At 40.1% G+C, this 15578-nt stretch overlaps 1 protein-coding gene across 29 annotated transcripts in view; it reads left to right on the top strand.

Annotated features, from left to right (window-relative positions):
• The window catches only part of SSX2IP (SSX family member 2 interacting protein), a 58071-nt gene extending 44023 nt beyond the window's left edge, over positions 1–14048 (top strand). For 13 of the 29 annotated variants that reach the window (XM_084964585.1, XM_084964586.1, XM_084964593.1 and 10 more), the window contains exons 12-14: positions 4715–4829; positions 5291–5456; positions 10649–14048. In XM_084964585.1, coding sequence (XP_084820711.1) covers positions 4715–4829; positions 5291–5456; positions 10649–10826 — 459 coding nt within the window. In that variant the 3' untranslated portion in view covers positions 10827–14048. Of the gene's footprint in view, positions 1–4714; positions 4830–5290; positions 5690–9899; positions 10139–10648 lie in introns of all 29 variants that reach the window. The other 16 variants (XM_084964588.1, XM_084964591.1, XM_084964594.1 and 13 more) reach the window with 6 other exon arrangements.
• Positions 14049–15578: the final 1530 nt, after the last annotated feature.

The raw sequence follows: 15578 nt of genomic DNA on the forward strand, positions 1-15578 counted from the left end.
TCTGTACTTATAGCCTATGAAAGTTCACATGCCAGGGGATTGAATCCGTGCCACAGCTGTGGCAACACTGGATCTGTTAACCCACTGCGCTGGGCCAGGGATTGAACCCGCACCTCCACAGCAGCATGAACCACTGTAGATTTTTTTCTGAAGTGTTTTACCGGTGATTTCACAAATAACTTGAAACGGAAGGGTTGCTAAGCACATGAGCTGTTACAGAAGGATATCATTTTGCCTTTACCAGATTTGGGTATTGAAAAATTTTATAATGAAAAAAAATTTTTTTAATTGAAAACTATAAGCATTTATCCTTCCTTTTGGGTTTACTTCCTACTATTGAGGGTTTAGCTTCACACAGGAGATCTCTTCTGGGCATCTGTTATCTCTCCACTGTCACCACGTATACAGTCAGAAGACAGCACAACCAAGAGTATGTTATTTATTTAGGTAGTCTTCTCAGGGCCACACCCAAGGCATATGGAAGTTCCCAGGCTAAGGGTCAAATTGGAGCTGTAGCTGATGGCCTACTCCATAGCCACAGCAATGTGGGATCCTTAACCTACTGAGCAAGGCCAGGGATGGAACCCGCGTCCTCATGGATATTAGTCAGGTTTGTTACTGCTGAGCCACCATGGAAACTCCCTGTTTTAATTTAAAAGAAAAAGAGAGGGGAAGTATAGTAAAAAATAAAGTTCTCCCTCTCTCCATCCCCTCACCCAGGAATGAATGCATTAACAGTTGACAGTTTGTAGTATATGCGTCTACAGCTCACTTTTTTGTTTCACAGTGTATTACATATTTCCCTTTCAAAAATTAGAGAAGTGAAATTTTTTGAAAAATTTTTAAGAAAAAATGGGAGTTCTCTGGTGGCTCAGCAGGTTAAGGATCTGCATTGCTACTGCAGAGGCTTAGGCTCAGGTCACTGCTGTGACACATTCCTAGCTCAGGAACTTCCACGTGCCATGGGCACAGCCAAAAAAAACCCAAAAAAACAAATTTAGAGAAGTTATGTCTGAACATGGTTTAAAGAAAGAAACTCAAGTCATACAAAAAGCTCAAGGTAAGGATTTCCTGCTGTGGCACAATGGGATCAATGGTGTCTCTGCAGCACCAAGGCACAGGTTCGAGCCTGGGCCTGACATAGTGGGTTAAAGGATCTGGCATTGCTGCAGCTGTGGCATAGTTCACAGTTTTGGCTCAGATCTGATCCCTGGCCTGCAAATTCCATATACTGTGAGGCGGCCAAAAAAAGGGGGAAAAAAAGGCTCAAGATGAGACAGTTACCCTCTGTTCTTACTGCCAATTTCATTCCTCAGAGGTTCATGATTCTTCTGGGAAGTACTGTTTTAACTTTAATATAGTTCAACCTGGAGTTCCAGCCATGGCACAGTGGGTTAAGAATCTGACTGCAGTGGCTTGGGCGCTGAAGAGGTACAAGTTTGATTCCTGGCATTGCTGCAGTCTGGCCTTGTGTTTGGCCTTCTGACTACCCCCTGGCCAAGGAATTTGCATATGCTGCAGGTGTGGCCATAAAATGGGAAAAATGTATGTGTATAAGTGTGTGTGTGTATATATATATATATATACATAGACTATATGTATAGTTCAGCCTTTTTTCTTGATATTCAGCCTATTGATTCCTCACTATGAAATATGAGGTATTTAGTGTCTTTCTCATACCGCCCGTCTACACTGTTTCTTATTTACTTATGATTTCTTCATAATGTTTTTGCTTTTTATGCTACTTTTTAAAAAATTGTTTCTCCTGGTTGACTTTTTTACTTGAAGCAAATATGTTTAAGGCTTCCACTTCACGTTTGCTCAGCTTCAGACAGTATAGGTTTATCCCTGAGATGAAGGATAAGGACATTCTTGTGGTTCGCCTTGTACTGCTCTTACCCCTTGACTCCCCAGTTTTTGCCTGTGATAATATTTTTTCTGTGATATAAAAATTAGTTTTATTTGTCAAGTGTTAATCACATTTATAGTCTGTCTTTCAGTACAATACAGGTGTACGTATCTTGTCTAAGACTGAGACTCAAGAATTTGACTTAATAGTCAAAAAGAACATTGATAACATCATGATGATGTAAATATTATTCATTCTATAGCCAAGTAATATGTTTGCACACAGAGAAAATTTTGTTAAGACTTTGCTGCATGGAAGAGAATTTTCAATTTTCCATGTATCAATATGTAGTGATTGACTTCATAGCTTCTTATATGATTTCCTGAATCAGATTTAACTTGTATTTCACATTATTCTCTTTCTTGGGCTCCTTTTCCAGTTTGCTCTATATCCCTTCTTAAGTGATTTTTTTTCCTAAGTAGTGTGTGAGTGAAAAATACTCTTGAATTCTGAAATATCCAAAAATATATTCATACTTGCTTGGTTTGGCTGCATATAGAATTTAGTTTCCAACTTTTCCCTCAAAACTTTGAATTATTTCATTTCTTCCAGTGTTTGGTTTTGCTAATGAAGAGCCATTTTATAGTATTACCTGTATTACTTTATATACACCTGTGTTTTGTTTTTCACCCTCTCTGGAATTTTATGGTCTTAAATTAAGAGTTTTGAAATTTTGGGAGTTTCCTTCATAGCTCAGTGGTTAACGAACCCAACTAGGATCCATGAGGATGCAGGATTGATCCCTGGCCTTGCTGGGTAGGTTAAGGATCCGGCGTTGCTGTGAGCTGTGGTGTAGGTTGCAGACGTGCCTGGGATCCTGCATTGCTGAGGCTGTGGTGTAGGCTGGCAGCTACAGCTCTGATTCAACCCGTAGCCTGGGGACCTCCATATGCCACAGGTGTGGCACTAAAAAGCAAAAAATAACTTGAAATTTTACCAGGATACATCTAGATAGCTCCTTTCAGCCTAAAGACACTTGTTTCTTCAGTATAGGGATATTTTCTTCAATTCTGTATTTTTTCCTTCTCTTGCATTCTGGAACGTCCATTGGACAAATGTTTGGCCATCTGATTACATCTATAGATTGACTTTATGTTTTGAGTTCAGGAGTGTTTTCTCACCTATATCTTTGTGTATCAGCCGCCTAGTATTCAACAAGGTCAATTTTATTAGTCACTTTATCCATTGAGTTTTTATTTCAGAATTTATCTTTTAAATTTTCTAATTTTTTGCTTCCTTGGTATAGCAGTATAGTTTACAGATGTTCATTGATCTGGCTGATAATTTGTGATTTTTTTTCTTTTCTTTTTTTTTTTTTTGTCTTTTGGTCTTTTTAGGGCCACACCCACAGCATATGGAGGTTCTCAGGCTTGGGGTCCAATTGGAGTTGTAGCCACCAGCCTGCACCACAGCCACAGCAATGCCAGATCCAAGCCAAGTCTGCAACCTACCCACGGCTCATGGCAACGCCAGATCCTTAACCCACTGAGCGAAGCCAGGGATCAAACCTCTGTCCTCATGGATGCTAGTCAGATTCGTTTCCACTGAGCCACGACCAGAACTCCAATTTGTGATATTTTGGAAAAAGCTTATCTTAAATGTTACCCCGTGGCCAGTTCTTTTTATTTGTCCTGGTTGTTTCTCTTTTATGCTATTAGTTTTCTTCAAGTGTCTGGTGATCCATGATTTTGTGTTAATATTTATGAATGAAAGACTATATGTTATCTTAAGTAGCTGATGTGGCTTTCCTCTGTAATTATGAAAGTCTGTCTCATCAATAGCTGTCTTCCTCAGGAAACAAAAATGGTTTGCACCAGCACCTCCTGTATTTTGGGATCACCTCTGTTTCTGAGCCTGTATTGTCCCCCACCCCCATGCTGCACCAGAAGATACCCTTGCTGCTTTGCATGCCAGTCCCAGTTCTCTGAGAATCTGTCTCTGGTCACCTAGGACGTGGGGCCAGTGAAGCATAGGAAGAAAGTACAAGAGGCCTGAGGGGTGAGGGAATGTTTGGGAGTCACCAGCTATTCAGATGGGGAAGGTTTGAATAGGCCCTCTTGTTTCTAGTGCTAGTTCTGGTAGATAGATGGTGGAGGATGGAAGCAGTGCTTGACGAAGCAGTATCTCCTTTTTTTTCCCAGTGATTAATTTATAGTGGGGTATTTTTCTAGTTGTAATTTTATTATATTTATCATGTTTCGTACATTGAAAAGTAAGTTATGCTAATGTTCTGTGTTTAAAGTTATGTTAATATGTTTATTTGTGTTGTACATTTGAATTTATTCAGAATTCATGTCAAAATTGTGAGTAGTTGGTTTATTAGGAAAAACAGGTGAATTTTTATTTTGTAAACATAATTTTCTTGGCGTTCCCATTGTGGCTCAGCAGTTAGCGAACCCGACTAGCATCCATGGGGATGTGGGTTTGATCTCTGGCCTTGCTCAGTGGGTTAAGGATCTGGTGTTGCCATGAGCTGTGGTGTAGGTTGCAGATGTGGCTCAGATCCTGCATTGCTGTGGCGGTGGCGCAGGCCAGCAGCTTCAACTCCAATTGGACGCCTAGCCTGGGAACCTCCATATGCCGAGGGTACGGCCCTCAAAAGACAAAAAGACCAAAATAAATAAATAAATTAAAAAAAATAAACATAATTTTCTTAAGTGAATTTTTTCTTAGTTTTCTAGGATTAATTCTTTGGACTTAATAGGTAAAGATATAGAGAGCAGACACGGAGAAATTGTGTGAAATGGCAACTCTGTGAATGTTGAAATATTGATCAGTATTTCTTTGGTTTGCTTATTATGGTAGCGAAAGGCATTTGAAGAAGAAAGAGCCAGTTGGTTAAAGCAGCAGTTTTTAAACATGACTACCTTTGACCACCAGAACTCGGAAAATGTGAAGCTTTTCAGTGCCTTCTCCGGAAGTGAGTACTTTGTAAATGCTGTAATCGAAAAATGCGTGTAAATAAAGGACTGTAGATTATGAATCTATAAACTTAGCAACCACTAGTAAGAACTCTGTACTAGGGAATAAAAATCAGCATTGGTCTTTTATTTACTGTAGACAAAATAGAAATGACAGGAGAAATTTGCATACCCAAAACAGTTTGTTGAGAGTGTTATAATGTCTGCTTTTGAAAATTCACAACCTAGAAATATTTTCAAAACTAGGTCCTTCTAAATGGTTGTGGACCCTGCCTAACAAAGACCACAGGATTCGCTAGAGGAAAGTCATGGGGCTAGAGTGGATATTCAGGTTACTTTGTCCCCTCATACCTCACCTAGAACTGCAGATGAATCTCGTCTAGGATCCTGCCTAACTACATGCCTCATCCTGTGTACTGTCTTTTGTCCTTTTTTTTGTTTGTTTGTTTCTGTTTGACAGGTCCTGATCGGGACAACCCTGTAGTGCACTCAAGGCCACGGCAAAAGAAGCCTCACAGTGTGTCTAGCGGGTCTCCAGTTTGCACATCTAAACTTGCTAAATCTCTTCCTGCTTCCCCTTCTACTTCAGACTTTTGCCAGACACGTTCCTGTGCATCTGAACATAGGTACTGGTGTACAGGTGATCTTCTCACATGTCTGTAACAGTACTAGAGGGGCACTGTGAAGAAGTTGGCATGTCAAAAATGAGCAACAGTAGAAGCTCTGGAGGAGATCTTAGTAAGATGGACTTATTCATTGTACAAACATTTCTGCTGGGGTATCCATTATCTGTAGACCCCTGTTAGGTGCTGGGAAGATGGTGGTGAACAGGCTAGATCTGCTCCTTGTCTTCTGGGATGTAAGTCATATAATAGTGATTCTTTTTATTTCACATGCAAAATACAACTTAAAACATAATCTTATTTCAGGAATTATTTATTATAATTGTAATGAATAGAAGCATATTGTTTTCCTAGTTTCTGTGGAGTTCCTATTTTAGAGTTTCTTGTGCTGTGCTCGTTGTATTGGTATAGAAAGACAGAGAGCCAAGGAAAGCCCCCTCCCCTTGACTGGTGAGGAGGGGCTGTGCCCATGGATGATGGGTACACAGTTGCTTTCACCCCCAGGAAACCAGGATGTTGCTATTAACTGCTGCATGTTGGTATTTTGTAAGGATTAGTATCAAAACCCTACCTCAGAGCGTGTTCCAAGATTAATTTTGAGCTAAGCAGATAGAATAGGAATAGCTAAGCAGATTCCTAGGAAGATAGAGAGGAACTGAAAAGAGCAAAGGGCTGTGTTGCAAAGTGTCGTGGTGATCTCTTTCCTCCTAAGTAGCATCAGAGACAGTGGTACGAGGGCCTGCCCGGGCACCTTGGAAAGCAGGAGCCAGGGCTGCAGCACACTTGGCAGTGAAAGACTGGTGTGGAGCTGAGTGCTGAAGGTGACAGCTTGCCCTTGGGCCAAGAATGGTGAAATAGACAAGTTTTAAAACAAAAATTTGGAGTTCCCGTCGTGGCACAGTGGTTAATGAATCTGACTAGGAACCATGAGGTTGAGGGTTTGATCCCTGGCCTTGCTCAGTGGGTTAACGATCCGGCATTGCCATGAGCTGTGGTGTAGGTTGCAGACGCGGCTCAGATCCCGCGTTGCTGTGGCTCTGGCCTAGTGGCTCTGGCCCAGCTACAGCTCGGATTCGACCCCTAGCCTGGGAACCTCCATATGCCGCGGGAGTGGCCCAAGAAATGGCAAAAAGACCAAAAAAAAAAAAAAAAAAAAAAATTTGAAGCTTTTAAAAAAGGACAAGACGCTGTAATTTATAGTTGGCTTTAAAAAGGATTAGGACTCTAAGTCAATATTGGGGTCAAAAAGGGAGCTGGGGGAAGAGCCATGCAGGCACATGTAGGGACCCTAAGCTGGAACATGGATGTGTTTCTGGATGGCGGTATAGTTAGTGAGCAAGACCAAGAGATGTGAGTGTGGGAGGTAATACTTTATTATGTAAGAGTCCAAACATACATACATGGAGAGAATAAGGTCAGGGACTGCTGTGATCACACAGGTTCAGCAGTTGTCACCTCATGACCAGTATTGTTTATATACAGCCCCACTCTGCTTGCCCCCCACCCTCCCACCACACTCTTGACATTTCATTTGTGAAACGTTACTTTATATGTGGACAGTCGGATATTGTTTTTTGGTTTGTTTGTTTTGTCTTCTTTTTAGGGCCACACCCTCGGCATATGGAGGTTCCCAGGCTAGGGGTCAAATCGGAGCTGTAGCCAGCAGCCTATGCCAGAGCCACAGCAACACCAGATCCAAGCCGCGTCTGCGACCTACACCACAGCTCAGGGCAACACTGGATCCTTAACCCACTGAGCAAGGTCAGGGATTGAACCTGCAACCTCATGGTTCCAAGTCAGATTCGTTTCCGCTGCGCCACAACGGGAACTCCCGGATATTGTTTTAAGGGCAATGGAAAATCATTGGAGACTTTTTAAGCGAGTGAATGATTTCTTAAAAATCTAAGTATTAAAAATGATTACTTTGTTTTTTATGTGAGAAACAGATTATAGGAGCCAGCAGCATAAGCCAGGAGACCCAGTCGGGAGACGTCAATGTAGTTAAGGTGATGAATGTTGGTAATTTGGACTCCAGGTTCATAACATGAAGCTAGAACTATGCTCAGATTTAAGCTACAGTTTGCAGCTAGAACCAATAGGTCGGTTGGTTAAATATGGGAAGTTAAAGTTTGTTTAATTTATAGTCAAAAGACAATGTAAGCTTAGAGTATTTTCTTACATAGACTGTTATTGAAACCCTCAAATTTGACTAATCAGAACTCTGTGTATAGATTTGGATCCACAGTCTAGTCACCACTTTAAAATACAAGCGTATCTTGGAGATGTTGTGGACTGCATTTCAGACTACTGCAATAAAGCAAATATCATAATAAAACAAGTTACTCAACTTGTCGATTTCCAGTGCATATAAAAGTTATGAATGGAGTTTCCGTTGTGGCTCAGTGGGTTAAGAACCTGACTAATATCCATGGGATGTGGATTTGATCCCTGGCCTTGCTCAGTGCGTTAAAGGATCTGGCATTTCCACAAGCTGTGGCGTAGGTCGAGGATGTGCCTTGGATCTGGTGTTGCTGTGACTGAGGCATAACTTGGTGGCTATGGCTCGGATTCAACCCCTAGCTTGGGAACCTCCATATGCTGCGAGTGTGGCCCTAAAAAGACAAAAATTGTACTGTACTGTCTTCTACTAAGCATGCAATTAAAGTATTATGTCTAAAAAACAATGTACATACCTTAATTAAAAAATACCTTAGGAGTTCCCACTATGGCACAGCAGGATCAGCAGCATCTCTGCGATGCTGGGACACAAGTTCAGTCCCCAGCCCACCCCAGTGGGTCAAGGATCCGGTGTTGCCTCAGCTGGTGCGCAGGTCACATCTGCGGCCTGGATCTCACCTCTAACCCACGAACTCCATAGGCGGGGTGCCCCCCCCCCCAAAAAAACAAAAAACTTTATCACTAAAAAATGCTAATTATTATCTGATCACTCAGGACTGCCATAAACCTTCAGTTTGTAAAAAATACAGTGTCTGCAAAGTGCAGTCAGTTGAAGTACAATAAAACCAAGTATGCTTGTAATGCATTCTGTGCCTAAAAGAGAACAGAGCATAGTTGCCTCAACTATTTTTACATATTTTAAATTTTTATGTTTTTACATATTTTTAGTTATGAAATATTTAACATAAATATTCCTCAAAGACTGTTTTGTATTTAATAAGAAGTCCAACATTCAGTACCTAAATCATAGGGCACTATGAGATTAAGTGCCAGTATATGTGAAACACTTAAAACAGTACTTGGTCCATTATAAACCTTCAGTAAGAGGCTGTGACACTAAAAATATATGTAAACATAAATGGATTATAAAAACGCCATTCTGTTTTTTGTATTCAAAGAGCTACACTGAACATCAGTGGCAAAGAAACAATTTTGGAGCTTAAAGAAATTTCATTAAGCTATTCATAGTTACTGACCTCTGAGAATAAAACAAAAGTCATGTAACTGGTTATCAGGAGAGAAGCTGTGCAGCTTGATATTTTTCTTGAAATTTTTAATTATTTGTTACATCTGGATTCCTGCTCATAAAACACTTTGGGTCTGGGTTTGTAATAAAATTATGGTAGAATAATTAGGAGTATTTGTAGCTAATTTCTAGAGCAATGTCCTCATTGCTCCTTAAGTGTGGAATGGAATTTTATATAAAGGCTGTGCCTGGATTCCACACAAAGTAATTCCTGTACTGAGTTACACAGAGAATTTATTTCATCATTGATCTCATCTCATCTCATCTGAGTTGCCAGGGATTCTGAGGTTGATTTCTAAGCAAGTTACTTTTTTTTTTCCTTAAAAATTAAAATAAGTATAAGTGAAATTATCAATTATGGTTTTGGTTTAGAGTTTTAGAATTAAAGCAACTAAATTTTTTTTTTTTTTTTAGCATTGCCACGTAAAATTTCATTTAACCAAAGCCACATCAAAGAATGAACACCTAGGAAAAAGAGGTTTTGTGGGGGAAAAAATGTAAGATATTCAGCTGATAAAAATGTATTATTCAGAGTTCCCACTGTGGTGTAATGGGATCGGTGGCATCTCTGCAGTGCAAGGCCATGGTTTGATCCCCAGCCTGGCACAGTGGGTTAAGGATCTGGCATTGCCACAGCTGGGGCGTAGGTCACAACTGCAGCTCGGATCTGATCCCTGGCCCAGGAACTCTGCATGCTGCGGAGCAGCCAAAAAAAAAAATATTATTCATTGGCTCAGCCTCATAGATTTGAAGGTAATCATTTAACTAAACTTTATTTTGAGGCTTGTTGCAGAGCATGCCTCAGTCTTTGTCTCTGAATCCAGGGGCTGTGTCTGTTCAGACACTTAAGACTGACTTAAAGTTAATGGAGCATCATTGTAAGTGCTTAGTGTGTGTTAATTCATCTAGTTCCCACCCCAGCCCTATGAGGTGTAGGTACTATTATTATTTCCTTTTTACAGCTAAGGAAGCTGAAGAACAAGGATGTTTAACTTGCCAGAAGTGACTTAATAAGTGGTCCAGCTGGGCTATGAACCTAAACCATCTGACTTCAGGGTCTGGACTCTTAACCTCTCTGTAGACATTCATTAAATATCTACATAAGTGAATGGATGGAGGATGAAAGTGTGCGTTTACAAATGGACAAGCGGAGAAAGAACCCATAAAGAGATTGGGAAGCAATGGCAGAAGGTTGAGGGAGGTTAGTTCCTTCTGTGGTGCAGTGGGTTAAGAATCATACTACAGTGGCTCGGGTCACTGGGGCTTGCAGATTCAATCCCTGGCCCACATGGTGGGTTAAAGGATCCCAAGTTGCTGCAGCACAGGTAGGTAGGTTGAAGTTTCCGCTTGGATACAGTCCCTGGCCCAAGAACTTCCACATGTTGTGGGTGCAGCCATAAAATTAAAAAATAAAATAAAAAGGTAGGCAGGGGATACAGGGGACATTAGCTTTCAAAACCCACGTGTTCTCTAGCTACCTTAGGCTCTCTAGTTGGGTAGCATCCGTCAAGGTAGCCTGAACAGATAAATAAATAGATGGATAGAGAAAAGTGATAAATTTGGCCCTTTGGAAACACTTCTGTGTTCCTGACTAGTATGTCCTCAAAACTTGCTTTGCATGTGGCAAGGGAGGAATGAGATTTTAGACATTCAGGCATAGGAGGCTGTGGAAGGAGGAGGCGATGATGAAGATCTCTTTTTCTCTCCCCAGCAGTTCAATCAGTGTACTAAACATAACCCCTGAAGAAACCAAACCAAATCAGGTTGGAAGAGAATGTACCAATCAGAAGTGGAACCCGGCATCAAGACCTGGATCCCAGGAAGGTCGCTCCAGCGGATGCTCGGCGACCTTCACAAATTCTCACATAGAGAAGGATGGCTTACCTTAGACCTGCGAACTGGGCTTTTTTTTTTTTTTTTCTTTTTCTATTTACATGTTCATCACATTTCACCTCTGAGTTGAAACAGGGTGTGTCATAAAGTCAGTTGTCTCTAATAATTTAAGATGGCCTGTGTTTGTTTGGACTTCCCTGTTCCTCCCCCAAAGAGCTAAAATGATAAATCTATTTAAAAGTATATAAAAGCTTTGGATATGTATTTTTAGTAACAGAAGCATCTGGTTCTGTCAATAAAGGAATGTATAGATGTTTGGATGGAAACAAAGCACTAGAATGAGTTTCCTCCTATAGGTATAAAAATAGCACTTTTAGGAAACTGATTATTGTAAATGTTTAATTTTGTGTCATATATAGTTGGCATTGGAAGTTTAGCCTTTACTTGAATGTATACTGTAGATTTTTAACAAAGCAAGTTCTATATTTATTATGTTTAGTGTGATTTGAAATTCCCTCTTTGATATGTTTTAAATAAAGTGAAATTTATGTATGTTTTGTATATAGATACACATGATTATGCTAAGAGGCTTTAAGATTTAAAGATTTTACACATCCATAATTATAGTATTTCATGCCAATAAAATTTTTATTAGCGATATCTGTTTACAGATGTATTAGAGCCATGGCCACATTATGTTTAAGAATTTTTTGAACCCATCTGAGCAATAAATACTCAAAAGTTATTCCATGAAGCCAAGTTCTTTAGATAATTAACATTACTAACATTACGTTTTTGAGATTTCTATAGCATTAGATTTTTTATTATTGTAGGATATTATGATTTTTCAAAGCACTGTTGGTTTTTGGGTGGGAGAAGTAAGACAACAAGAGTAGCTTGGGATAAAACAATTTGAGAATATTAGTTTACAATATATGGATGGGAGTTCCCATCGTGGCGCAGTGGTTAACGAATCCGACTAGGAACCATGAGGTTGCGGGTTCGGTCCCTGCCCTTGCTCAGTGGGTTAACAATCTGGTGTTGCTGTGAGCTGTGGTGTAGGTTGCAGACGTGGCTCGGATCCCGCGTTGCTGTGGCTCTGGCGTAGGCCGGCGGCTATGGTTCTGATTGGACCCCTAGCCTGGGAACCTCCATATGCCGCGGGAGCGGCCCAAGAAATGGCAAAAAGACAAAAAGACAAAAAAAAAAAACCAAATACAATATATGGATGATAAAAGATATTAAGATATTTAAGATGCTTGGATGGTGATATTTTCTTTACCAGATGGGTACCTATACCATAATACCTGTACCAGCAAAGGCTTTGTATAGTTACCAGTCATTCTTTAATAATTTTTCAATAAGATATTTGCTGGTAAGAAAATCTGACAATGTAGAAGTGTCAGATTTTATAATCCCGATATTATGATACTCTGGACAAACTTGTGGCATTTCATTTTCAGGCCCGATTGCATGTTTCTTCATGGATGTTATTGTTATTGACAATAAGATAATCATTGTAGGCCCAGGTGCTTTCCCTGGATTCTCATCAGAAAGCTTTAAGTACCTAATCCTATTTGTCTCTGCATATAGAAACCTACACATATGCAGCCCCTGCTGTAGGGATTGTAGTTTAGGCCCATCTACCTTCCCATTTTCTATCAGCTCAGCCGTTTGTGTTCCCTCACCTGGCTGTAGCTGTTCCATTTAAATGTGTCATGCTAAAAAGTGCTTTTGTCATCCACCCACTATGTATAACTCTTTGGAGCTGTGTGGCAGCAGCCATTTTTTTCAGGGCTGGTAGCATATTGAGTATCTTATAAGACATTAGTGAAACTACTCATGAGAAAGTGCCACATTTATAGTCTCAAAAAGCTGGCTCTTGAGCAAATTAGAGCTCAAGACACACTCAGCTTGGTGCACGGCACTTCATAACTATTTAAAATATTAGAAATGATGCAGAATTTCAGAGATAGTACCATATTCAAAGGAAGAAACAGGTGGAATATTCTTTTGCTATTGAGCAATAATGTGGTCAAAGAAAAAGAATCAAACTTTCTAAAATAGTCAGTGATACATTTGTCAAGAATTGGGTGGTCTTCCCTGCCCAGGGGTTTCCATAATGTACTTTGCTAGAAACAAGGGTTCTAATTTTTAAAGTAAATTTCAAATTTTAGGGAATGTTGTATTCTGTGATGATGAATTTCTACAAAGCAGCTTCTGTTTTTTGTTTTTCCATTTTAAAGTTAAGTTGAATTCTCAGAAAAATCCCTCGAAGACTTAACTTTGAAATCTAAGCTGTGAAAGAAACAGTAAAATCAAAGTCGTGTTCACTGTACTTTGGATAAAGGTGTGCATGGATCGGCCAGAAGTTGTATGTTTTACTTAACACTGTCAAGTTGCTCAACATTCCAGTTCCAGTGATGGTTCCTAGTCACGCTAAACTTCCCAGAATGTTGAAATGGTTTCCATGTTGGATAACTCCTGGTCCCACACATGAAATGCCTAGGATTTTATTTCCCTTCTCTTTCTAGGTGTTTGCCCTGTGCTCATGCAGATGTGCTGCCGTCTTGCACGTAGCCATGAGGAGATGAGAGCAACATGTTCGCTTTAGCTTGAAAGTCCTCCTGATCATCTGAAATGTCTGTGTATCAAGAGGCAAATCTGAAATATCTTGTGCCTTATTTGTTTTTACCGGACATACCTGTTTTGAATTTTCAAAGCGTAAAAGTGCAAAGAAAATTTAATAGAAAAATTTGATTTCCTACTCTTAAATGTTTGTATCTTCCATTTATGATGAGAAACTTAATAAAAGAATAAGCCTACCAGAAAATTAAGATTAAAATTAAATTGAATAGGCATTTTCTTGTAGAAGTACTAAGTGCTTAGATTCACAAAACAGTCCACGGCAAGTTTTCTTCCTCATGGAATAATTAAAATACTGTTGTTACTTAGAGTTCCATTTTTCCTACTGTTGCTAACCAGACTTGTTCATAGGCTTGTGGTGACAGCTTTTGTGGGAAAACATATTCAATGGCACGTGGTAAAGAGAAGGGCGCCCTGGAATCCATTTTTGACCTGCCGCGGTGACGCATTTGAAAAAGTCCGGAATACCAGGAGAGGTCTTGCTGTGTGTACGCCTGGAATGCCGTGAGCTAGCAAGCCCTTTATGAGATGCCCTGTTATGCCTGTTGTCTGATGTAAATCATGCACTTATTTCTAGATTGGATTTAAAATAAGTATGTGTCATGGAAATCTAGTAAATATGCCTTTTCCTATGTTTGTCCTTTATTTTTTTCAGTCTTTTTCTAAGCACATGAAGTCCTATCAGGGCTTTTTACTACATTCTAGTTGCTGGGGAAAGGAAGACAACTCAGCATGCTCCCTGCCATGGAGAATTCCTGGGTTGAGTGGAAGTCTAGGTGTATAAACCTAAATTGTAATTAACAATGATAAATGCTATTCAGACATTGGTCTGATGATAAAACCTAGACTGACTATTCTGCTCCGTAGCCACATATCATCTTGTAACAGTGACATGCAAGCTGCAGTTAGAGTGTCTTTGTGTTATTTCCTACATAGGGAACACCTATGTAATCATTATTTTACTGTAATACTAATATATTTTCAGGTGTAGTTTGGCTTTATACCATCAAAATACCTGAGAATCAGCATAAGAATTTCTGCCTAATTTCAGTATAATACAAGAACACGTATTATGGTCTCATACAAAGAGAATTTACAAAGATTTGGTCTATGTAGATAAGGATGCTAAGTTATTCTAGTCACTTTTCTAAATATGAACCTTTTTTCAGATTGGGTGTAAATTAAAGTGGAGTGTACTGATTATTTGATTTATATAAAAATATTACATTTGAGTGGTTGGTGGCTTAATTTTTAGCATTTACAAATGCCTGATTTCAGAGGTTTCGGAGGTTACTGTAACACCAGTGTCATTGGCATGAGAGGACTCAAATTTCAGCTCATAATCCTGTAACTCTTCCTTCTCAGGGGGGCTAAGAACCTTTTTTTGGCTTATTTCCAACCCTACCTAGTTTAGGTCCTGGCACAGAGAATTAGGATAGAGTAGGCCATGCTGCAGGGAAAAACACCAAACTGGTGTAGCTTGATTATAGAAGTTGAATTCCTGCTTACGAAGTGACCCAAGAAGATTGGACAGTCTGCTCCATCTTTAATGCTGTCTGGATCACAAGGGCCCCCATGTTGTCAAATCGGGGACAGAGAAGACTGGCAGGTGATGCTGGATATTAAGAACAAGACCTGAGGAGTTCCCGTCGTGGTGCAGTGGTTAATGAATCTGACCAGGAACCATGAGGTTGCAGGTTCGGTCCCTGGCCTTGCTCAGTGGGTTAAGGATCCGGCATTGCCGTGAACTGTGGTGTAGGTTGCAGACGCGGCTCAGATCCCGCGTTGCTGTGGCTCTGGTGTAGGCCAGTGGCTACAGCTCCAATTAGACCCCTAACCTGGGAACCTCCATATGCCGTGGGAGTGGCCCTAGAAAAGGCAAAAAGACAAAAAAAAAAAAAAAAAAGAACAACACCTGAAAGAGATGTGCTTTCTAGACGGTGCTTTGTCCAGAACCTAGGCCTACAGCCCCAGCCTAACAATGAAGGGAGATAGAGACCATGTAGCTACTTGCCAGCACCGAGGAACCAACAAAACCTATTCTGTGCTAGGGATTTACTGCTGATTATTAAAGCTTCAAATAGTCTAAATTTGGGGGAGGGGTGTATTTTAAGGCTTTTCTTACCTTCTCTAACCTTTTCATAGTAAGTTTTTAAATGTGT

Source organism: Sus scrofa, chromosome 6, assembly GCF_054392235.1.
Source record: "Sus scrofa isolate SSC_HxYL_T2T_F1_AM1 chromosome 6, Sscrofa_HxYL_maternal_Yorkshire_Landrace_v2.0, whole genome shotgun sequence".
NCBI classification, from domain to species: Eukaryota; Metazoa; Chordata; class Mammalia; order Artiodactyla; family Suidae; genus Sus; species Sus scrofa.